Below are 24767 nucleotides of genomic sequence, written 5' to 3'. Positions count from 1 at the left end.
TTCAGCTATAATTACATTAGGCAGGCTAGATCTGCTTCTCTGAGCTCTTTTCCAGAGAGAAATTGCTCAGCAGTAATCAGAGACCATGCAGTGAAGAGATGACCCCTGCAATTTCTCTCTCAGATCTCAACAATAGCTTGGCCTAGCAACTTAAATTGCCTTATTATTTTGCCTTCAACACAAACTAGCTGCTACATGAGGAACACAGGTTGGACAGTTGTGCGATGCCTCTGACATGCTGAGCTCAGTGAAGTTGGATCCAAATCTTTACTACATCAGGGGGTTGTGTTGCATCAATGGAATAACTGATACCAAAACCCAACAACCACGTGGTCCTGCCACAGTACAGCACAAAACTGTACATTATGCACAGTAACATAGGATGAGGACTGTCATTAGAACAGTAGTCACTTCTATTTGAGAGGAAGGAGTTCCACCTCAAGTCCGTATTTGCTCTCCCCAAGAAAACCCTCTCCCCAACCCCTGTTTCTGACTTCCATGAAAAAACAATTTTAACCATCTTTCTAAAAAAAAGTCCAGAAGCAGTACTCACATTGGGAGTAGATTCCACTTGTTTCCTTGAAGACAGAAGGATGAGAAGCAAGGAGCAGAGCTTTTCATTTAGAACTTCAATAGGCATTTGGTCCATCAGCCTTAGCTACATCAATGTCTGGCAAGTCTGAAAGCATTGGGCTGGTTCAACCTCTTTAGAAGAGAGTCAGACATGGCAGCTGAAGAGCTTTTAGCTCAACTGAAATATCTGGCCAGGAGAGGTCAGTGCTGACAGTAGCTATCTGTCACCTAAACCCTAATGACTCTTCATCAGAGAGTCCACATCTCTCCAAGGCAGACACTTCTGCAGCCTACTATCCCATCACAGACTGTGAAGTCTTCACCAGGTAGCAATAGACAACTACAGGAGGAGAATTAGACCTAGGAGGACTAATGACAAGGGATGCCAGGATCTTGACAGCTCCCCACAGCTTCTCCAAGCATGAAAGAGTGCCAGGAAGGCACATACATGCCTTCAGGATTGGGAGTAAGAAGGAATTACAACTTCTTACTTCCCAGGACAGTAGCAGGGCTTGCCAACTGTAATCCTTACTGTACCACTGACTGCTCACCAGTTCTTGCATTTCTGACTGCACTGTCCCAGCATCAAGGAACAAATTGGAAGAGTACAGCTCACATTGTTGAGCAATACTCACTCTTGCAGCCTTTCTCCAAGAGACACTAGAGACAGTAAGTGGTTTTGCATGCAGTAGTTTTATTTTAAGCAGTTATGACCTAGTACAAGCAGCTTGTAGGAAGACAATTCTTTACACCGTATACTAGCTGAGAGTTCAAGACCAACAGCAATCATTGTATTGAAATAGGCAGTGCCTACATACACTGATGAAGGACATGCCATAGACAGCTTGCTAGGGAGATGGGAGCATTGCAGAGCTTCACCTCTGTTCTTCTGGCCCAGAGCTCAGCCAGCATTCCTGAAGGCAGCTACAAGTACTTAAGAGTGTCCCTGCTACTTCCACCACCTTCCTTAGAAGTTCCCAAGGATTTATTCACCAGTACTCAGTAATCATCCAAGATGTGACAGCTCCATCCTCAGCTGGGGAGCAGGCTTACATAAAGCTAAGACCAAGCACTCCCCAGACTCATGTCAGGCAGGCCTGGGCTCATGGCCTTATCCTTTACACAAGGGTGGTAGAGGCTTCATGATGCCCTGCTCCTGCTGTCTCTGCTTCCTTCTCCTGCAAGGGCTCATGCTGGTGGGAGGTTTCCTCCTCCTCCTCCCTGGGGGAGAAGGGTCCCACCAGCCAGGACAGAGGTGTGTTGTTCTTCAGGTAGTCCAGCAGCTCCTCCATGTACTCCTGGATCACAGCCAGCTTCCTCTGGCTCAGGACACTGCTGGACAAGTCCTGGAAGGAGTTCGCTGCTGAGAAAGAAGCATGAAGCTCCTCGATGGTACTGAGAGATTGTTTCACCTTATCCTGAAGGCTTGAGGGAAGGCCTTGAATTGCAGACACTATTTTACAGCAGGTGATCTGCAGCTGCTGTGTGATACTGCATGCCATGAGCAGGGCCAGAGACTCCATATCCTGGGAGGAGGCAGGAAGGACAAGATCAGAGGAGCAAGTTAAAAAAAAAAAATCAAGAGGGTAACCAGAGCCCATTGCTTCCCTCCCCAGGGAGGTACCTCTGCAGATGTTTTATCTCCACTCTCTTCGGAAGACTTTTTACTCCAGTCCAGCCACATCTGGTGTAGTTTCTCCTGCCCCTCCTGAACCTTTTGATTAAATCCTTGCTTAAACACTTCAATCTGTGGCAGTGGAAGATCAGAGCGTCAAGACAGACAGATCTGCTGGTGAACAGCACAGCTCTTTATCATAGCAAAGTTGTTGAAACCAAGCCAACAATTTGGTCCCCTCTTTCCAGGAGACTGGGCTCTACCTACCAGTTCAATGATGCAGTGAAGCTGTGCAAGGGCCCCCTGCATGCCCTGCCAGACCTGCTTCATTTTGTCTGTTGAGCGCAGGTAGGCAAACAGGCGAAGTTCATCAGAGAGAGACCCCAACCGCACAAAGTACTGTCTCTTCTCCTGCTGCTGCTCCACAGACATTATGTCTGCACCTTCTTCAGTTGCTGCCAGTTTGGCTGAGGAAAGAGACAGTATCTGTAAGTTGCTGACCAGAGATGTTTACCACACATAGTAAACAAGTATCAGGAGATCTTGGACTAGGTAGCCTCCAGCACAGCACTTCCCATTAGTCCCTAGTTTGATGGTTCCCACTACAAGTAATGACATACTGTTTCCTTACCTAGTTCCTCATTTCCAATAGGGAGAGAGCTGTCTTCTGTTCTCCCCAGCACAGCTTCTGCTCTGCTTACAGCCGTCTGGCCCACTTTGGAGTCCATAACCATCCCCACACTGGTCACTGCAGATCTGGCAGCCTCCATACTGCTCTGAAGAGTCTCCTTAGTTACATCCATCACCTCTGTCACTTTGCTGCTCACAGCATCCTTCACATCAGCCACTCTCGATACCAGCTCTTTTGCATCAGAGAGGATCTGTGGAAGAGGAGACTTGTGTCAGATAAGTGATTGGGTCATGTAGTACACCACAATTCTGAATTGCACCAAGAGGACAATTAGCACAGTGTCTGCTAAGTATTTATTCCTGTAGGAACTTGCACTATGCTCCTAGAGTAGTTTGTTCCTCACATGAGAGCCTACTTCACTCCCAAGTTTAGAAACCCTGCAAGAACTAGGTCCGTCTGCCAGCTAGGGACAGCACAGTCTTTGATTATCACCTGTTCCACTGGCTTTTGAAGGAGTGGGAGCTTTTCCTCTAGTTTATCCAAACCCTTGGAAGCATACTCACTTGCTGCAGCAACTGAAAAGAAAGAAAAGAGTGTCAAAAGTTGGTTTTCTGCAATTCCATCTCAAGTTCTGCCTTCCTGAGCATGTTGCTCTGCAGGGAGCCTAGATGAAAGTCTCCATTCAGATCACCAGGCCAGGTGTGTTGTACACTGAATTTGTAGAGCTGCTTGTCTTGGTCTCCTCATACATCTGTTCACTTTGACAGCTGACAATTTCCACTTGTACAGACATAGCCACCCACATGGGATCCCCTCCTGCAGCTTCTTGAGGTCTTGACTAAATAGATGCATAGCCCTCATCTCTGCCCAAGCCTCCACATCCCAAGGATCCAGGATCACATAGTAACTGACAGGAGGGGTATGCCCACTCTGGGCTTCGAGCAAACCCAGGCGCTGTCACATAGACTCTTTTATCAGACGCTTGTCATTAGGAATAGCCCCTCTCTCTCCAGGAGTTCAGAGCTTCTTCTCAGATGCCACAGTCATATTCTTTAAGGGCCATTGCAAACAGGAACTTTAGAGGTAACAGTCCTCCAAGAGGAGGCTTTTTCCTGTAGCCACCATGAGCTTGTAAGAATCCAACTATAAGCATCTGCCACCTAATGCTTTGGACCTTGCAAGATCAGTTTTAGGGAAGTCAACATCAGAGTTAAGTCCTTGCCCTCCAGGGAGCAACCCTCCATCACACTACTTGGACTAGGACTCAGCTTTTTAGCCTTACTTGTAAGCCAGGAGTTGTCCTTTTAGTATGGTGATGGAGAGGTACATTTCCACATCCTAGGACTCCTTCCAGAGCTGGAAGGAGCCAGAGAGTCCCTCACAGGCAGGTGCAAACCTGCCCTTCCACAGGGGATTACCATGAGGCTCCAGTGTAGTCAGAACTGGCTGCACACAGCTGGCTGTGGCTTCGGTCACACTCTGCACTCCTTTCTCTGCTGCATCACACACAGATCTGATGTAGGGGTGGCCCTCCTTAGTGGAGGCATAAGCTGTAGAAACTATGTCACAGGCAGAGCTCACCAAGGTCAGGTTAGCCACCTTATTTACTGCATCCTAGAAGAGCAAGAGAAAAAAGCCATGAAGCTTGCAAACATGATCCTGAGCTTCCTATGCAGTTTTGCCTGAAAACTCCCTGTTCAAGTCACCTAGTCTGGTTGAGGAAGCGAGGCTTGCCTTGCTTGGACACTTGCTTTAAAGTCTACAACTCAGTTGTGAAACAAGCTGTGGAGCATTGACACTTACGGTTGGTCCATTCTAGAAAGGTCTTCCTCTGGCACAATGCTACTCAAGAGACAGCTGAGTTTGTGGGCAACCTCAATACTTCTGTACCCATACCCAGGTCCAATTCATTTGGTATAGCTGTTTAACAAGCTAATACCCTGGCAAAAGCTTCATCAGACAGGATCAAGTTGATTTTAAGTTGACAGACTTTACACTAGTCTGCAAGAAGCATGCTGCTGGTCATGGGAGTAAAGCAAACACAGCTGGTGTTAGGTCTGTTGAAAGATGGGAGCATTTCCATAGAATTGCCTGCAGCAAGCCAGGATCTTGACTACCAAGTGAGAGAAACATCTTTCCTAGCCAAGAACCAGGCTACTTTGCTTAGCCTAGGAGGTTACTTACAGGGTCATCAGGCCTACTGTTTTGGCCATTCTGTCACCCATGTTACCAGAGAAGCTGCAGGGCAAGCCCAAGCAGAGGAAACACCCCTCCCTTTGTGGAGACTTCACTCCCACCAGCCACAGCAGGACCACCACCTCATACCTGCATCTGGGAGCTGCCACTCCTTACACCTCACACAGAGCACCTACCTGCTGTTCCTCTTCCTTCACCTCCAGGGAGCTCTTGGCAGCTCTCTCTTTGTCAGGCATAGCAGAGGCCATTGCAGCTGAAATGCAAGTAGCACCATGGTTTTAGGAAGAGGAAAAGGCAAAGCAGCCAGTGAGCCTGCAGAGGGATTCCCCTTCCCAGGGGACGCTTCCCTCCGACCTCATTAAAGGAAGAAGTTTCTTCGCTACCCATTAAGGGAAGACTCCCAAAACAGGCCTCTTCCCATTACAGAATGGAGGGATCTGTACTACTTGCAAAGCTACCTAGTATTTAGGTTTTGCATGGTTTATGCTAATCAGAGGAATGAGGAGAACAGAGTCTTTCCTCACCCAGGAGAGCTTTTGTCAGAGAGATCACAGTGCTTGTTATCAGTATACTTAGAAGAGGCACTGGCTTAGAGAGATAGTAACAGCAGAACTGGGAAAAAAGCAGCTCAAGAAGCTGCCCTACTGTTGTTAGCACACCGCAACCAGAACCAGCTTTTCACTCAAAAACAGCACAGGCTGCATCTAACCTTTCAGGCAGGACCACAAGCAACCTTGCATTAACTAAGACTAATCCCATTCCATAATTAAGCCAGGCAAGAAACATCTAAACACAAACCAGGAGTTCATAGAACAATTACACCCTTAACACCTAAAAATTTCAGAACAGTACCTTTTTGCTCTGTCAGATGCAAGCCAGAGACCAGCAAGAAAGAACCAGACACAACAGCATACTCTATCATCCCCACTCTGCCTTTTTATACTGGCTGGGGAAGTGGGGGTAAGGAGGGACCCTCAGTGACTGACAGCTCTGGGAAGGAGCACAAAGGAGCCAGTCTCTGTCCTGGCCAATTAGAGGTGGAGTGGGGCAGAGATTGGGCCCTGCTGTGGCTTGTTAATTACTCTGTAATCAGGCAGGTACACCTTGCCCTGTGTAGAGGAGCTCCCTTTGAAGGCCAGTGCTCCTGCAAAATGAGAGAGGCATTGCTGGCATGGACCATGTCCCCTTTATGACCTTGCCTCAGATCATACACCATCTGGAAATGGCAATTAGTTTTGTTTCTCTTTTTGATGGGAAACAATAACCAGAAAAGAAAAGCAAATAGAGTAAAACAAATCTGGAGAAGGACTTCACACCTAATGTGCAATTCCTATTGCTTTTATCTGCTAGTGCTTAATGTTTAATGACAGAAGTACCTGCTCAGCTGCTGCCTACTGTTAAAAGCACGGGAACTCAAGTTTCTCATCTTGAAGTCCCCAGAGAGCTTGGACTCTCTACATCTTCTCCAAAGGCCATAAGGGTGAACAGCCCCTGCGTAAGACTGATTAGTAGCCAGGTTAGACCCCTTCTGCTTGGGTTCAGCGTGTACTTTCAGGGGTGTTCTGACTCATGCCATCCCCCTCAGACAATCCACTTTCCTTCAAACACAATTGCACAACAGCCCGCTGATCTTTCCACGCATTTTGGGAATTGCAGCTTCTGTTCATTCCTGTGCTGGGGGTGGAATTTGGACACCCGGCAGCCTGGGGGAGGGCCAGCCATGGTCCTTCCTCCTCAGCAGAGCTTCACCTCATTGCAGAATGACCATTTCAATTCACTGGGTCTCAGAACATGCAGGGACCTGCCTCGTGGTGGTGGGCACCATCAGCAGGAATAGAGAAGCCAGCAGTCTGGATCCCGCAAGGACTCACCCTGTGTGGAATCTGGTGACTTTAAAATACAGAAGTCTTGGAAATGGCTCTTGTTTAATTTACAGAGGAGCAGCTATACTGAACTGTCCTGGTTTTGGCTGGGATAGAGTTAATTTTCTTTCTAGTAGCTGGTTATGTCTTGGATTCAGTATGAGAAGAACATTGATAACACACTGATGTTTTCAGTTGTTGCTAAGCAGTGTTTATACTAAGTCAAGAATTTTTCAGCTTCTCATGCCCAGCCAGCAAGAAGGCTGGAGGGACACAAGAAGTTGGGAGGGGACACAGCCAGGGCAGCTGACCCAAAGTGGCCAAAGGGGTATTCCATACCATGTGACGTCATGCCCAGTATGTAAACCGGGGGGAGTTGGCCTGGAGGGGATCGCTGCTTGGGAACTAACTGGGCATCGGTCAGTGAGTGGTGATCAATTGCATTGTGCATCACTTGTTTTGTATATTCCAATCTTTTTATTAGTATTATTGTCATTTTATTATTGCCATTTTATTATATCTTTATTATTTCATTATTATTTTCCTCCTTTCTATCCTATTAAACTGTTCTTATCTCAACACACAAGTTTTACTTTTTTTTTCCCGATTATCTCCCCCATCCCACTGGGTGGGGGGAAGTGAGCGAGCAGCTGTATGGTGCTTAGTTGCTGGCTGGGGTTAAACCACAACATGAACAAGCCATTCCAGGAGCAGGGGGCTTCCCATGGATCTGTGTCTTGGTGCTGCTTTTCTCTGGCTTCTCTGATGATTAATGATGAGTGAGTCACACTGTGTGCTTCTCTTCAGAGAGGCATTGCCATGGACCCCTCTCCTCCTGGGCCACCTCTTTACCTGATTTTATTGGGATCTTGAGGCCCTTGATGTTCTGTTAAACCTGAAATCAACTGAGCAGTTCATACTTTACATGGGGGAAGGGAAAACCAATAGTCACACAAATGCACACAGAACATGGCTCTTTGACACACTAGGTTAAAGAGAAATAAGGGCACAGTGATGGGGACACAGCGGCTGATCAAGGACAAATCACTGAGTTTCATTTGACAGCGGTGGAAAGGACTGTTTCAAAAGAGCAACACTATCTCTCCAAAACACATGGATGAGTTTTCATGTCATCACGATTTGGTGAGATCTTTCAAAAAGGAAAAAGTGAAACTCACTGTACACTCCCAGGGCAGCCAGCCTGAGAAGACAACGCTGTCCATATGGTTGATGATTCAGGCAGTTGCATGCAGTTCTGTTGGAAAGCTTCAAGTCGAGTGGGATGTTTCTGGTATCCTCTTAGTACCCTGATCCCGCTAAGAGTCACTGCTTTACTTCTATGAATGCATTGTCCAACATTTCAGCAAGCCTGTTCTTGTGGGGGAGTTCAATGCTGAAGCTTTGCAGGATGAGTGTTGATGTGATTTCGCTTTGCTTGCAGGAGAACACATAAAGTATTTGTGTTACAGCCTGCATCTGAAGCCCCGGCTCCTTGAATACAGTGTCTGTCATTGCCTTCATTTAAAAAGAAAGTCAGAAGAAAAAAAACTATGAGTAAGTGGCACCAGCATAACACCAGCTTGGATCTGCTCTGCTGTTACCTGCCAGAGGAATCTTATCTTAACAGCCAGTTTTCCCATGCAGGAAGCAGCCCTTTCCCTGCTCCGACAGCAGAGCAGACACCCCAAGGCAGCCTGTGTCCCACACCATCCCTTGCAACCCCTGACCCTCATGTGCACAGTGGGGGACAACGTGCAGAGCCCTAGGGAAACCCTCCATAGGAATGAACCAGCACAACCCTCCAAAACCTAAGTCAGGTATTGTGAAATAGCCACAGAGAATGTGTTAGGTGCCTTGCCTTCATATGCATCTGGCAAGTAAAACAAAGCAAACATGTTAGTCCTGGGCAGCATCCAGAGATAACCTACATACTTCCTCCCCAAACATCCCACATCCCCCAGCCAGACCTCGCAGGTTGGTATGGTGGCACCTGGGCTGCAGAGACCTAGAGGCTGGCACTTTGCTGGGCTCATTCCTTGGGCAGAGGGTGCTGAGTTACATGTGCTGCATCCACACTCCCTGCGAGCACGCCTGGGAGTGAAGAGCCCCAACAACCTGCCCCAGGTGCTGCCCAAGAGGGAATCTGCTCTTTGCTCAGAGGAAGCCCTCACAAGCACTCAGCATCAGTGCTGGGGTCCCAGGAGCAAAAGGAGTTTGACAGTGAAGATGCACTTGCTACAAGAGATGGTCCAAAGCTTATGGATGGTTCAGGTGGGAGCAGCTTAAGACAAGACAATGCTGTCTCTGAGCCATCTTATTCCTTGGAGTGGCTGGCTGAGACCTTTACTTGGTGATGTGAGAAGTCTCATTCCAGCTCATGGGACTCCCCCAGGCTCCCCCAGGACTTCCCTGGGCATGACCACAGGCATTTTTTGGTCCTGCTTAGTTACCTCAAGGCCCACATGCAGACAGAAGTAGCTCTGCATAGCTTACTATGGAAGATGTTGTGGACACACCATGTCACGCTATTTTGGTGATAAGAAGGAGGCTGGTGGCTGTTGGAATAGAGGTGACCAAAGGCAGGATGGTTACACATCTCACCATTTTTGCAAAGCATGAGTGAAAAGTGTCATAAGTAAGGTATCAGGCCCTGGAACAGTGGACAGACAAGTGTCAAACTGCCTTCACCCCCCAGAGCCATATAAAGGTGGTCCCCCAGGAGTGAGGCCAGAAATGGTAAATCACAAGAGTCTGGAAGTCCCTTATGACTGTGGTTGGTTTAACTATTTACTAAGCAAGTCCCTCTCTTTTGCTACAGAGCCTCAGTGTCTTTGTACTTACATAAATGCAAATAGACAGGCTAAATTGTGCTTGGCTGCACAATGTCTGACTTCTGGGAAGGCAGCATTTACCAGGCTCTGGACACATCTGCACACCTGAGGGTCCCGTGTGCCCATGGCTCGCACCTCATCCCTGCTCTGGGGCAGCTGCAGATTTGGGCTTCTGCTCCCTCATCATGTGTCTAGAGGAGGGACCAGCCCAGCTGAAGCCCTGACAGCCCTGAGGAGCACACAATGCCTTCATCTTTGCACCTGACACTACAGGTGGGACTAAGTACGTGACACAGCAGCCTTCAGAGCAAACCATGCATTTGGGAGTGCCCAAAACTGCCATCTGAGGGAAGGGTTGGTGTCTCCAGCCATGTAAATAGCTGTGCTGGGAGCGCAGCGGGGAGACACGGCAGTGGGCATCAGGGCTGCAGCTCCCCACAGGGAGCATAGCCACCTGCCATGGGTGTCATGGGGGACCCGTGCCGGGCAGCTGTGTGGCACACCAAGAAGAGCCTCAGATCTCACCCGGGGCTTCATAGGCTTCAACAAATGTCTATCATTTGCATTCAGTCCCTCCCAGAGCTAGTCCTGGAACTAGGAGCCAACTTCGATGACCTGACTGCTGTGGGAAAGGTTGCAGCAGACGTGTTTGCCCATGGTGGCGGCAGTTCCTGCCCTTGCGTACCAGGTTGATGGAAACCAGACTAATGTGGTGTGGAGCAACAAGTGTTGCTGGAAATGATGCTTGCACAGCCGGTTACAAAACACAGTTCCTTTCAGCCCTGTCCTCAGCAGAACGCCAAGCAGGAGTCCTGTTGCCGGAGCCAGATGAAGAAGATGGCAGATCTTTACAGGGCAGAACAGTGGGGAGCAGGAAAAGCTAAACCAGGGAGGAAAACAGACTTCAGCCAGCCCTTTATAAACACAAAACAGCTACCCTGATAAATCCAAACAACTCAAATGTAGCAGAGATAAAAGCAAATCCTTCCTAATGAGATGACTGAAAATAAAACTGAAATTTCTATATCCTTTCTCCTTTGGCTCTAAAGCCTGAAAGGAAACCCAGGCAGTCCTTACCTTTTCCTGAGGCCACCCGCACTCCTAATGCACAGTGCGGGGTTTTGAGAGGAATAAATATTTGCTGAATATCTGCCAAACAAAACCTTAAAGATACCTAGAAAAAAAATATTTGACTCGATGATCGCAGACAGACACTCATTTGGTTGCTTCCATTTCATCAGCAATAGCTATGGGCATGTGTAAAAGCAGTTTCATGTTCCTAGATAACATTATTGATAAGCAATAAGATTTTGGGTTATTTAAGGGGCACTTCATTTCTAAGTTTGTCTGAGGTGCCACAGTGCTTTGCAGACCAGGTTCTGTGTGTCTCTGTACCAGTTATCTACAGATCTCCTTACATCCCTGGATTCTGAACATTATGAGTAATTCAGTTGCTCTGATGATGGACACCAAGTACCAAAGATCCTAATTTTTACACTAAATATAAGGCATTAGCTGTAGTTTCTCAGATGCACTTAATAGTAAACTCAGAAAAAGGAAAAATCCACTTTTGAATGGCCCTGGCTGCACAAAAATCACAGTATCATGCAGTTTTCTGGACGATGAGCTTGGATGATTGTGAGGCTGCAAAATAAGCCTGTTGTAATGGCCATGAAACTGCTGGCAAGCATGACGCTGAAGGCTAATCCAGTAAATCTGGAGGTTCTGACATATCGTCTCTCATCAGAGCTTGCTATCACCATAATAGAGAACATGAGACCAATCAGAGTCTAAATCCCTCTGTATGCTCCCTTATGTTTTTTCTGCAAAAGAAGAAAAAAATCCTCCAAGTACGAACTGTCCTCCAGACGAGCCCTGAAGCAGTGGTAAATGTCATGTCAGAGGATCCATCGTCCCAGAACGCCTTGAGGAAGGAGCAGTGTTTGTGCCATTTGCCTTGAGGTCTATCTTTCTGGTTTGGACTGTGACAGCAGCATCCCTGAAATATGTCATCCTCCTGCACAAGGAGCCATGCAGCGGCTCGCACCACTCGCCTCTCATTGCTCCTCACATCCTCAGCTATGAATGCCACATGTGCAGCAGAGGCAGTAAGTATAGCAGGGGTGGAGCCCAGGCCAGGTCTTACAGTGTTGAGTAGAGGAGTTAGGGTGAGTAGGTCCTCCTCTTGACAGAGCTCCTGGTCAGGCTTCGGATGATCAGACTCATAATGGTTTGTCGCCTCATACGGCGACAGAAAGGCCCTTGGTGTCTTGAGCTGTTCATGCAGTCTTCTCTGCCTGAAGTGAGTCTCCTGAGGATGGTTACATGAGAAACTGAATTTTGAACCTGTGGAAATGGGAGCTACCACTACTTCCAACCATATGCCAGAAGATAAACTTCATCCAGCTCATCGGTACAGCACAAGCCTTCAGAGGACCCCAGACTCTCTCAGGAGAAGGGCTGCTCCTGCTGTCCCACACCTATCAGGTACACCAAGGCAGGGAAAAATCCTGAAACCCTGCAGGTTTCCCAGAAAATAAAGAAACATTAATGTTTCTGTTCCTGTGCTGAGCTTGAGCTGCCATGCAGTAGAAAGTCAAGCAGTTAGATCTCCCTCTTAGCTGCCTTTAGCTGCCATCAGAGGGAAGAAGTACCAGTTACAAAGAGATGGATGCATTGGCCTGACAGCACCTGAACCCCTGCAGAAAACCATTCAAAACCATACTGACTTCCAAGGAACTGCTCCTATCCTCTCTTGCACCCTCCCTTTACCACTTGTTTTTCACAGCTCTTTTTGAAAGCAGAATGTTTTGCTAAGCCCCCTTGGCAGAAAAAAGCTCTCACAGAGGTAGAAAAGAGTGACCAATTTCATGTTAAGGGTCTGCTGCTGTTAGTGACCAAAAGGTATGTCCTAGTGCTCTGTGTCACGGGGAAACAGAGACTCTACCTGGAAACTGCTGTTCAGGCCCTTTGTGGTATTGACTGAGCCTTTCTGTCTCAGGAAGATGTAATGAGTGTGATAGCTGTCAGCCTGTTGCGGAGCTTAGCATAATTGCCTTATAGCCAGGTTTCAACAACTGGGTAGTTACAGTGATAACTACCCCCATTGCCTTGGCCAAAGCTGTGTAGCACCCGTGTTTGTAAGGAAGATGAAGACGAACAGTCAAAACCAAAGGGAGACACTGGCAAAATCAAAGGGGGACTTTCTGATGCCTGGGATCGCCTCAGCCAAACTTATTGTCATTTAATAGGTAACAGGAAGGGGGAAGTAAAGGGGGACAGGAAGAGGTAGCTAGAATGGGGATTGGCTGTACCTTTTTCCCATAGTCTGCCCAATTAATGCAAAGACTAAGCAAGCTGATGGTGGTGAACTGTGTTTTGGGTTTGTGTGGTGGGGTTTTGGAAGCAGAGGAGGGGACTATAGGGGTGGCTCCTGTGAGAAGCTGCTAGAAGCTTCCCCGGCTCCAAGTCGGACCCACCTCTGGCCCAGGCCGACCCAATCAGTGATGGTGGTAGCGCCTCTGGGAGAACAGATTTAAGAAGGGGAACCTGCAGCGGCAAGGGGAGTGGGTTGTGCGAGAAAACCCTGTGCAGATACTGAGGTTGGTGAAGAAGGAGGGGGAGGAGGTGCACCGGAGGAGGTGGATGCCCCTGCAGCCCGTGGTGAGGCGGCAGGCTGTCCCCCCCCAGCCCATGGAGGGGAGCGGGGGAGCAGATGCCCACCTGCAGCCCGGGGAAGAGCCCACACCAGAGCAGGGGGATGCCCCCCAGGATGGCCATGACTCCATGGGAAAGCCCGTGCTGGAGCAGTCTGTGACTGAAGGACTGCAGCCTGTGGAAAGGACCCACATTGGAGAATTTCATGGAGAACTGTCTCCGCGTGGGAGTCCTCCCCCCTGAGGAGGAAGGAGCGGCAGAGACAACGTGTGACGAACTGACCCCATTCCCCATCCCCCTGCACTACTGAGGGGGAGGAGGGAAACAGAAGTGGGAGTGGAGTTGAGCCAGGAAGGATGGAGGGTTGGGGGGAAGGTGTTCTAAGGTTTGGTTTTACTTCTAAGTATCCTTGTTTTGATTTGATTTGTAGTAAATTAAATTGATTTTGTTCCTCCCCCAAGTTGAGCCTGTCTTTTGCCTGTGACCATAAGTGGTGAGTGATCCTCCCTGACCTTGTCTCAACCCACAAGCCTGCCTTTATATTTTCTCCTCATCCCACCAGGGCCGGGGGAGAGAAGTGAGCGCGCAGCTATGTGGTGCTTTGTTACCAGCTGGATTTAAACCTCGACAACTGAAGCGGAGAATCCTTTGCTGCCTGCTCACTGATGATCAATGGGAAAACCTGTACCAATCCCTCGGGCTGGAGTCAGCAGTACAGAGACTGCATCCAGCTCAGTGGCAGGCTGGTAAAATAGTCAGCACACTTGAGAATGATTCCCCTGGAGGTAGACTAACTCTGAAGGACTGGACAACACCAAGCATGCTGCGCTCAGGAAGAGGTTGGCATTTTTTTAATGACAGCATGGGTGGTGTTGGCCAAATGCAGGAATTGGTTGAGCAATATTTGGTCGTCAGAACTGAGCATCATCCATCAATAGGTACTATGAACCGTCCCAATCTGGGCTAGGAGAGGTCAACATGGCAACATTAATAGAGATCCAAAAATAGAGATCTTCTTCCCATCTGCTTTACCTTGGACCTGTTGAGTGTGTTGCAAGTGCTGGTAAATCCCTATAACTACAATTTCAAAGAGACTAGTAGGAGAACAGAGAGGTGAGCCTTGCTTGGGCAGGCTCCCTGGCCATTTCAACTTTTCCAAGGTATGAAAGATAGCAGGTTTTTTTCTTTTCCTAGTCAAACTCATCTTAACCACACTGGACAAGGAAGAAAAACACACTGCATTACAACAGCTAAGCTAGAAATGAGCATCCTTCTAATGCTGCTGGATCAGCCTGGCCCTATTCTTCACACATGGCCAAACTCTGCACCAGGTGGGCCTGTTCCTGGTAATAGTTCTGCTCATGGATTAGAGGGCTGAGATGGACCTGAGAGCTGGTCTGAGCTCAGTTGGGAAAGCCAGCACCTCTGAGAAGGAGATGGTGTGGTGCTCCAGTGAGCTGAGCATCCCTGCACAGGCAGGGATGGCAGGTCAGGTTTGTCTGTGGGTTGGCAGCCAAGCGCTCAGCACTGCAGGTGGGTCCTCATCTGTGCCTCTCTGCAGCTAAAACCTTCTTGAGGTATGCATATTTGTGTGTGTGTATGTGGCTGGGGGGGTGTCTTTCTTCCTATTCACTTCTGATACCACCTATTGTGAAGGAAAGACACTACCCAAGGTGGGGACAGGGAGAATACAGGTGCTGCTGTGCTGTGAAGGGCACAAGTTGAGTGTAAATCCTGTACAGAAGTTATGGGAGGTAACTTGTCCAACAGCTCCTGACAGTCTGCTCCAGTTGGTGCTAGAGAAATCAGTGAATCAGCCAGCTCAGTTAATCTAAGAGGGTCACAGCTAACAGTTTATTCTGTCTTTGTATTACATGGCAAGCATTTGCACCGGTTGCAAATGAATCGCTGTTTCTGTGCTCATTATTGCACTGATGTTTGAAGACCACAGAGCTATTGTGGAAGAGCAGGGCTCCAACCAAGGCAGAGGAGAGCCTGCGGGTGCTGTATCCATGACGACAGCTCCTTCCACTTTCAAACATTTGACACCAATTAGAGATAGTCTTCCCAGTGCTAATGATGGGAATAGGAAGGCCGGAGCACTGGGCTGGACTTTGGGACTGTGGGACTCTGTCCTCAGTTCTGCCAGCTGCCTGCGGGGTGACTTTCTCTGAGACTGTTGGGCTCTGTGTCTCAGCTTCTCCATCTTTAAAATGGTGATCATGATTTTGACCTTTTTCCACAACATGCTTTGTGATCTGCTGATGAAAAGTGCCAGATGAGAGCTAGGGATTACTGATAATAAACTCCACACTTAACATTAGAAAGGCAGTTCCTGCTCAAGTCAAGCCACAGTCCCCTTAACCAGAGAAACAGAGTTTCTCTGTGCAGATCTGGCCAGCACCAGTTTCCAAGTCCTTGGATTTGCTTCCCTCCAGGAGGAGGAGGTGACTTCAGTCTCTGATGTGGCAATGCTTATGCAGGAGCTCAACTTGAGCACGTAAGCAGAGCTGTCAGGAGGACAAGCTGGGCTCCGCTGCTCATCAAATCTTGCTCCTCCTCCTGACACCTGGGCAAACTCCATACAACGACTATATGAAATAGGTGCCTGTCCCCTGAGAAGATGCCACCAGCTGCCTGCCACCAGCATCCCTTTTCACTGGACCAGGACTTCCAGGCAGGCTGGACCGCTGGGCAGCTCCTAGCTGAAGCAGGCAATAGCGAGTTACCCATAGGAGACCATCCAAACCCCTCCAACAACATCCTTAGCTCAGAGACCTGTGCCTGACTAACTGTGCTCGGTTTCAGTGTGGAAAATGGATCTGGAGGACTTGCATGATGCATGTGCACAGCAGGGGTTATTGCTCTTCAACAAAGTAAAATAGGAGGTCTTGATGCCCCTCTGCTCTACAGCATACTTGCTTAGATTGTACTGGCCTCTTTCAATCATCTCTATATCATGCAATCAGCAGGTAACCTAGGCCAAATATTTGAAGAGGATGCCCACTAAACTGTCAGAAACACCCCTCAGAAATATCATTTGAAGTCCCTTCCATAAAAAGAATCTGGAGCTTGAAATATGTGCAGAGCACAGAAAAATAGGCTCTAGCAGCACGTTTTGAAAATCAGTGCTTTAGGCAATCTCCTTAGCAGCTTGTTAGATGTTTTATAAGTGTCCTTCCCAGCTCCAGAAGAAATAATAGTACTAATGATTGTGTCAGATACAAAATAATTTCACAGCCTTTTTTGTCTGCAAGCTTTCCAATTTCAATAAATCATGTGCCCTTCTATGCAGCTGAAGAAATCCAAAACCCATAGTACAGACAGCTTGGCTGGCAAAAAAAAAAAAAAAAAAAAAATAGAAAGGACACGAGGGCCATCTTTTTCTGCATTAGTTCCAGCCAATACTTTGTTTGCCTTAGCAAGTCAGGCACTTGCTGAGCTGTGATACCTTCTCATTAGCACAGCTGAGCGCTCTCTGGGATCTCAGGAGAAGGTGTTAGTATTAAGCATGGAGAAGCATAATAAGGGAATTGGCACACACCTGCATGTTTCACTGGTCTGCAGAGTGGGCTGGTGTCCCCGAGAGAGTTGGTGAACATCCAAGCTCCCTCAAGGCTGGGGTCGTGAGATAGTCACCCTGGCAGTGGAAGCTATGGCACGATAGATATCCCTTCAAGCAGAGAAACGATTTGCACATCTGATGTATTGGGGGAGTGTTTTAACTAGTGAACTGTGGGAACTAGTAAGCTCCCTGCAAATACTCCTATGCTCAGGACAATTGTCCTTGTGGACATAACCACACCTGAATGATTGCATCAATCCACCAGGAAAAGCTTTCCTGCTAGCAACATCCTTGGGGACGGCAGAGATGAAGCAGGGCAGAAAGGACCTAAGTGCCTTTGTGCCTTCTACCCAACAACATACCAGTAAGAGTTTTACTACTTTGATTTTAAAGATGGAATATCATACAGGGGAAGTAGCAAACTCATTTCACACTTGAAATGGTTGGTTTATTTGTAACAAAATAATTGCAGCCCAGGCTAGAGTTATTTGAAATACCCAGAAACAGCCAGTAAAAATTCACATTTCCACGAGTCTTTTGAAACTCCCTGTTGAACTTTCACTGCAGGTGATGGGGGAAAGGACCCAGAAACAACTGTTTAAAAAAAAAAAACAAAAAGGTGCATTGAAATGAGCAGAGGATAATGAATCTTCAGTGCTCAGTGCAGTTACAGACCATGAATAAGTAACTTGCTAGATCAATCTTCCTATGTTGATTGCATTCATCTACTCTTTTTGTTCTGAATAATAGAAAACATCACTCCAGACTCTTGCAGAAAGTAGGCTAAGGCCAACAGCTCTCCAACATCACAGTTTGGGCCTCCAGTGGTCTGTAGAGCACTTGAGTGGGGTGATAGCCTCCTCTTCTGCTCCTCCTCCCTTGCAGGTGTTCCCTCCTGTTCAGTCCAGCTCCTTGCATATGCTGGTTCAGGCTCGGGTAGAGCTGTTCTGTCCACATTGCTGGATGAGGGACAACTCACCCAAGCCCGCATAAGGAGAAACACGAGCATGTGTGCCCCTTGGCCACATGCAGTCCCCAAACACTGGGGCTGATGAAGCAGGTTTACATCTCATGACTAATTGCAGATCCTGGCTGAGCTTTGTCTGGAATTTGTATGCTCTCCATCCAATTCTCTGGTACCCGCTAGACTCTGAGATCACACAATGATCTTTCCATTAATTAGGATACTTACACTATCTTTTTTCTTATTCAGTTGCCTATTTTTTCACATTTTGTAAGAATTTAATTACCTTTGAAACCTCTTCCCTGCTCTGTAAGATCTGATTGAAATTTAGCCAATGGATTCAGAAACTACAGTGTAGGGACAATTTAAAAACCCAAAGGAGATAGTTACACTGTAATGTGAAATAATATATAATCCATTTGAGTTTAATTTATCCACAGCAGTTACAATTTTTCCCTATATGTTAACTGATGTAATTTTGAGAAATTTATTCCAATCCTGTATGTCCGCTCTTTTTTCATTGAGCTGCCTGAAATACCTGGCACCACCTGGTAGATGTTTCCCCTCAAGACCTGCCAGGGACCCCACACCGGGCAGAGCAGCAGCCTCAGCTCACAATCTTTTCAGTGTGTCTACAGAGTAAAAAAAGCAATTCAAACAAGAAACAAAAGGTCAGAAACCAAAAAGCGTGTGATTAAATTTAAATTTTTGTGTGTGGATATTTAATCTCTTAATTGTTAAAGCTGTACCTGAACTCCCAGGCTTTGCCATAGAGGTAAGTGGGAAACTCAAGTGTAGTGATCTTCTTTGGGACATCTTCATCTTCCACCTGTGTTTTTCCACTGCACTACTCTGTGTCTAAGCTTCGGGTCTTATCTTGCTTTTTCCCCCGGTGTGAGCTGTGATAAACCCCCATAAGGTCCCTGTTCCCTTCACCCATGGCCAGTGTCTCCGGGGTTGGTGGGGAGCTGCCTCTCCTTCACATCGATCCATCATAGGCCATGGATAGTGTGAGCTTTTTCCTTCTGGTAGAAAAGGCTCCCAGTAACTGCAGGCTGAGATTGATAAGAATGACTGGTTGGGGCAATATGGTGTTTTGAATCCTCCCATATATTGTCCTTTTTGGAAAGCACCTGACCTTTAGTGTCCTTCTTCAAATTGTCTTCCTACTGTACCGTTGACTAATCCCAAATGGATGTCTTTTTTCCACATAGCATGGCTTGAGGCTTTCATGGGAGAATGATGATGCAAAATACAGTCCTCAAGGTCTGAAAACATCATTTTATAGAGGAGAATTTGTGTCATACTTCTTGGCAGGGAGAGCACAGGGTGAGTATTACTAAGTACGTAGATGGGTCTGAATGAAGGTTGTCCATGGTCAGTTGAATTCTAGCCACCAGACATAAACACTGGGGCTTTAGACTTCCATAGAGTACTTGCAAAGTGTTGCCACCATTTAAGAGCAGTTGGTAGATTAATTTCACTGTGGTTCAATTTGCAGTTTAATGGCATCAAGGTTAGAATGGATTACAGCCATACATCTGGCCTCCAGCTTTAACTATGGCACCGGGTGTTATTCACTGAATTTCACAAACGTTTTAGGAGTATCACTGGTATGCAAACAACATCCTATGGACTGTCCCAATTATTTTGCATTTGAATTTCAGAACTGGTGGCCTGAGGGGCAAAGTAGTTTAAATGCTTTGTTTTGCAAATCAGCATCCAATCTTATGTGGCTACATGATGCCAGGCAATTATAAATGTAGAAATATTACGGGATAAGACTGATGCAATCAAAGGTAACTTGACTGTAACATTCGCATATTGTTTTCCCCTTCTGCCAACAGCTTTTTTATTGCTTTTTTTGTTTGGTTGGTTTTTTGATTGCGGAAGTTAATTTTAAAGATGTTACAGGAGAAACGTATGTGTCTACACTGTGGGGTGACCTACCTTTAAACTGATGCCTTCAACTATTAACAACAGTACATTTTCCAGCAGCCCCATTTCAGACCCAATGTCCGTGCTGCTGTGGCTTCATGGCCCTCCCTGCACCAGCAACCTCGAGGATGTCTGGCTCAGCTCTGCCTCTGGGAGGAGAAGGTACATTTTCCTCCTCCTGCTGTAAATCTCCTTTCTGAGTCATCCATGGAGGCTCATAGCTCCAGTGATGGTCATTGTGAGCCATGGCCAGGAGCTCCTCTCCCTGCTTCCACGGCATTGCTGTTTCCTGTGGCAGACTTTTCTAGAAATCTCTAAATTTCAGGGAGACGTGCTGCGGCTCTGTTCATAACTCACGACCTGCTGGTGTTTTATTCAACTGTGTGCTCTTAAGTAGCCTTTGTTTGCATTATTATCTGGAGCAGTGTGATATGACTGTCCTACTTTGCCTTTCGTAAAAATAGCACAGAAATAAGGTTTGATCTCTTTCCAACCACAGAGATAATTGTGAGCTGTTTGCTTCCACGATCTTCCTAGTCAGTTGTTATAGCTATTTTAAAATTATTCTTTCAGAGCTTTTTTTTTTGATGGGGTCACCAAGATTGGTGGTAAATCTTGATACACCTGTCAAAATACCTTTTTTTCACTGACAGAACGTTTTGTATTAGATGTTGCAGCATTAGTGTATTTTAATATGTATCCCTTTCTTTTGCTGTTCTTTAAAGTAGTTTGGAGGATACAATTTTCAAATCTTTTATTGTAAATCTTTTTATAAAAGTGTCTCCATAGCTGCTTCTTTCTTTCTTTCTTTTTTTGAAATCAGGTTTCTTTCTGACAGGATCAGATCTGAAATCATTTGTTATTTTCCTTGCATTTTTCATTTCTGAAGTCAGGCACTGCTTTTTACACAGTTTCTGTGGGTTTTTTGAGGCTTTTGTACTTCTTTTGTCCCCTTTTAATATTGATTCTAATGTTTGTCAGACAATTTTATTTCTGGTGTCTTTGTTCTCTGCTTTGTTTGATCTTTCCTATCAGTGCTTTCCTACAAGTATTCTAACTAAATTTCTTTAATTTCCAAATGATATACTTTCTCTAAGTACTGTTGACATGGAAGAAAAGCAGAAGAAACATTGTAGACTTTATGCTGGTTTGACGGTCTAATAAGAGATAGAAACAAACTACACACTGGAAAGGGGAAAGCAGCTCCTTATAAATCTTATAGGTTTCTTGTAATGGAAAGATAACGTACCTGACAAATATGAGTGACTTCCAAAGGAGAACAGCACCAAGCTGTGGATCCAGCCAAGCCAGCGTGGGAACATAAATTAGTTGCTTTATAAAGTGGATCTACTTCAAGAGAAGAAATGGAGCGACTTCCACCAGATTCTGACTGTCATTGGAAGGTGATATTGGGTATATTCAGGTCTGGGTAGAGATGGGTCTCTTCACTGTATTTCCACAAGAATTCAGAAAGAGGGTCTTGTCATACACCAGGGTGAAAATCCAAGTACAATAATAGAGTCACTGAACAGTGATGTGAAAAATTAACTAGCAGTTAGAAAAACTTATCCAGCTACCAGGGAAGGCTGGAATGAATCATGCTCAGCTGCTGCTGTTTACATTTCTCATGCTCTGCTAATTTCTTCAATTTCTTACAACCCTCTTTGTTTTGGCTGTATCTTTTCTTGATGCCACTGCGCAGCCCAGCTGGGTTTCAGCTGTGCTGGGGGTGGAGAGAAGAGCCAAGAATTGATGGAGGGGCTCTCATAAGCCATTTCTGCTATACTATTTAATTCATGAAATCTGTATTTATGGTGTTGAAGTCTAACTGAGAGCTAGAACCGTGGTGTGCTGTGCTCATACGCACAATCCAAAGCAAGAAGTGAGACTGATGCATAAATCTTCCATCCGGGGAGGGGGGGGGTGGGGAGCAGCAAATGGGAGAAATGTCAGAAAACCGTGAGATACTGCTAATAAAACTACTCAGAATTGCTGGCGCATGGCAAGGGGCTTTGCAACATCCCAGCCAAACTGAGGCGTCAAGCTGGGGACAGCATCACATCCCATCAGTGAGCTGCAAGAGGTGCAGAGTGAGCTGACAGTGAAGGTGACAGCCTGGGAAATGCCCTGGAAGGACATGAATTCAGGGTGGTTTGCATATGTTGACTCTAGAGTAGCAAAGCAAAAAAAGCTGCCCTCATTACAGTAATTACAGCCAGGAAAGGCATGCAACTTTTTTCTTTTTTTCCAAAATACTGAACTTTCCCTCTGAAGATATTATTAGCAAAGCCATCCCTCACCACCACCTCTCCAGAGCCATCCTGGCTGGAGAACTGCTCATTTTAAACAATTCTCACCTCTGTCTGTAGTAAGGGGAAAGTCCCATGGGCCCAAAAGGTAAAACTGTGTAGCAATATAACCTTTTAAAAGGAATACGTTTTCTGTGTAAGAAAACCAAGCTAGCCACGGAGAAATTGTTCCCCAAACAGCAGGAACGCTATGAGTCCTTTTCCTCCAAGAATCACTGTCACAGGTAACGCTTGCTATTGATCAGGCACAGCCTCAATCCCAACCTTTCCCATTTATGAGCATGTTTTAAGAACCTTATAACTCAGCTGTTGGGGACAGAACAAAGGACGGGAATGTGTAACACTTGGGAATTCTGATGAAAGATGCCACTTGCAAATGATCTCTTCTCTCAGACCAGGTACTTTGGCAAGCCTGGCCTGGCCCTCCCTGAGGTCATATCCGAAAGCAAGAATAAATGTTGCACTCAACAAGTTCAAGGGAGTAGAAGTTTCCCCCCCCTCCTGTGACCTTCCCATTCTCTTTAGATGTGCTGGGGATACAAGGGAGAAGGGTCCATCTGCCTGTATGTGCTGAAACAACTGTTAGAGTTGCACAGCTTTTAATACGGGTGAAGCCACACATAATTTATTCTCCCTCTTGTACAGAGCTAAACTAGCATAGGAGTGATTATATTGGCACAGGCATATCCACCAGCATGCTCCCAAGCCTGCTACATTTAATCTTTAGAATTAGAATCATTAAGTTTAGAGAAGACCTCTAAGATCATCAAGTCCAACCATCGACCCAATACCACCATGCCCACTAAACCACGTCCTGAAGTGTCATGTCTACGCGTTGTTTGAACACCTCCAGGGATAGTGTCTCCACCACTTCCCTGGGCAGCCTGTTCCAATGCCTGACAACCCTTTCAGTAAAGAATTTTTTTCTAATATCCAATCTAAACCTCCCCTGGTGCAACTTGAGGCCATTTCCTCTCATCCTATCATTTGTTACTTGGTAGAAGAGACTGACCCCCACCTCACTACAACCTCCTTTCAGGTAGTTGTAGAGAGCGATAAGGTCTCCCCTCAGCCTCCTTTTCTCCAGGCTAAACAGCCCCAGCTCCCTCAGCTGCTCCTCATAAGACTTGTGCTCCAGGCCCCTCACCAGCTTCGTTGTCCTTCTCTGGACACGCTCCAGCACCTCAGTGTCTTTCTTGTAGTGAGGGACCCAAAACTGAACACAACACTCGAGGTGCGGCCTCACCGGTGCGGAGTGCAGGGGGACGATCACTGTCCTAGTTCTGCCGGCCACACTATTTCTGATACAGGCCAGGGTGCCGTTGGCCTTCTTGGCCACTTGGGCACACTGCTGGCTCATATTCAGCCGGCTGTCAACCAGCACCCCCAGGTCTTTCTCTGCCGGGCAGCTTTCCAGCCACTCTTCCCTAAGCCTGTAGCACTGCATGGGGTTGTTGTGACCCAAGTGCAGGACCCAGCATTTGGCCTTGTTGAACCTCATACAACTGGCCTCGGCCTATCGATCCAGCCTGTCCAGATCCCTCTGTAGAGCCTTCCTACCCTCAAGCAGATCAACCCTCCCTCCCAACTTGGTGTTGTCTGCAAGCTTCATGTATATCATTAGGGCTTGCTGGCCCTGTCTGTCCAAACTTGCTGGAAATCAAATTCTTGCTGCCCGCCAGCTCCTGGCTAGTCCCCTGCAGGCATCATCTCCCTGATCCTCCCCAAAGCATTCATCCCAACCCCGTGCAAACATCTGTCTGCCCTGCCTGATGTCCCCAGTCAGGGCATCCCACTTGGGGGCTGCTCTGTCACATGCAGTTCCTGCTGGCAGTGCTGGGAGCATCTCTCCTCTTCCCAGGCCACCTGTGAGCACCCCAGAGGATGGATGGGCTCCAGCTCTTCTGGGTTAATAGATGGGGAGAAGTGGGGTGTCTTCTTCTGCAAAGAAACCCCAATACCTGCACATGAAAGTTACCGGATGTGTAGAAATCCAGCATGCAGCAGCAAGAGTCCTCAGGAGCATGACCTACCAGGAGAGCTTTGAAGGCTGCTTAGTTTAGAGGAGAGATCAACAACAGACATGGCTGCAGCTTTCACACAAGTAACAGATTCCCACGCAAGGGCTAGAGCAAAAACCAATGGGCTTAGCTCAAGGCGAGTGAGGAACAAGGCAGGCAGTAGAAGAAATCACTGACAATGGGAGAGTGAAGCATGGAGGAAGGCATAGTCTCTACCTGTGAGACCCTGAAGCACAAGATAGAAGTTATCTGTTAGATACAGCATTGTATAGATGATCATGGCCCAGAGCAGGGAGCTGGACACCTTCAAGCCTCATTCTCAATGGTGCCGGGGTGGGACAGAAAGGGAGGGAGGTAAATAGGCAACTAGCCAGGGTGGAGTCTGGTGAGATTAAAAAAACAAACAAAAAAAAGGATTTTATAAAATCATAAGATGATATAACTTGTTTTCTTAGGAGAGAATTTTAGATTTGGGTTCTTCTTTTGCACATCTGTTGGCTTCCATTACTTAGAAGTAACAAGATGTGGTTTATTTTATGAAGCCTGGAGGTGTGGTACATGCCCCAGCTGTGCCAAACTTCTATACAATTTATTTTTTACCAGAT

At 46.9% G+C, this 24767-nt stretch overlaps 1 protein-coding gene across 1 annotated transcript in view; it reads right to left on the bottom strand.

Moving 5' to 3' along the window:
• Positions 1–1691: 1691 nt before the first annotated feature.
• LOC128142104 (perilipin-3-like) overlaps positions 1692–24767 on the bottom strand; it is a 37997-nt gene continuing 14921 nt past the window's right edge. Inside the window, exons 2-9 of the mRNA XM_052788224.1 lie at positions 6098–6159; positions 5192–5269; positions 4238–4433; positions 3312–3394; positions 2820–3069; positions 2456–2655; positions 2198–2320; positions 1692–2099 (exon numbers count right to left, since the gene is read on the bottom strand). Coding sequence (XP_052644184.1) covers positions 1692–2099; positions 2198–2320; positions 2456–2655; positions 2820–3069; positions 3312–3394; positions 4238–4433; positions 5192–5269; positions 6098–6159 — 1400 coding nt within the window. The remainder of the gene's footprint in view (positions 2100–2197; positions 2321–2455; positions 2656–2819; positions 3070–3311; positions 3395–4237; positions 4434–5191; positions 5270–6097; positions 6160–24767) is intronic.

The sequence above is a fragment of the Harpia harpyja genome, chromosome 1 (genome assembly GCF_026419915.1).
Source record: "Harpia harpyja isolate bHarHar1 chromosome 1, bHarHar1 primary haplotype, whole genome shotgun sequence".
NCBI lineage: Eukaryota > Metazoa > Chordata > Aves > Accipitriformes > Accipitridae > Harpia > Harpia harpyja.
Note: the sequence above shows the minus strand (reverse complement) of the source record. Positions and strands in the feature narration are given on the sequence as shown.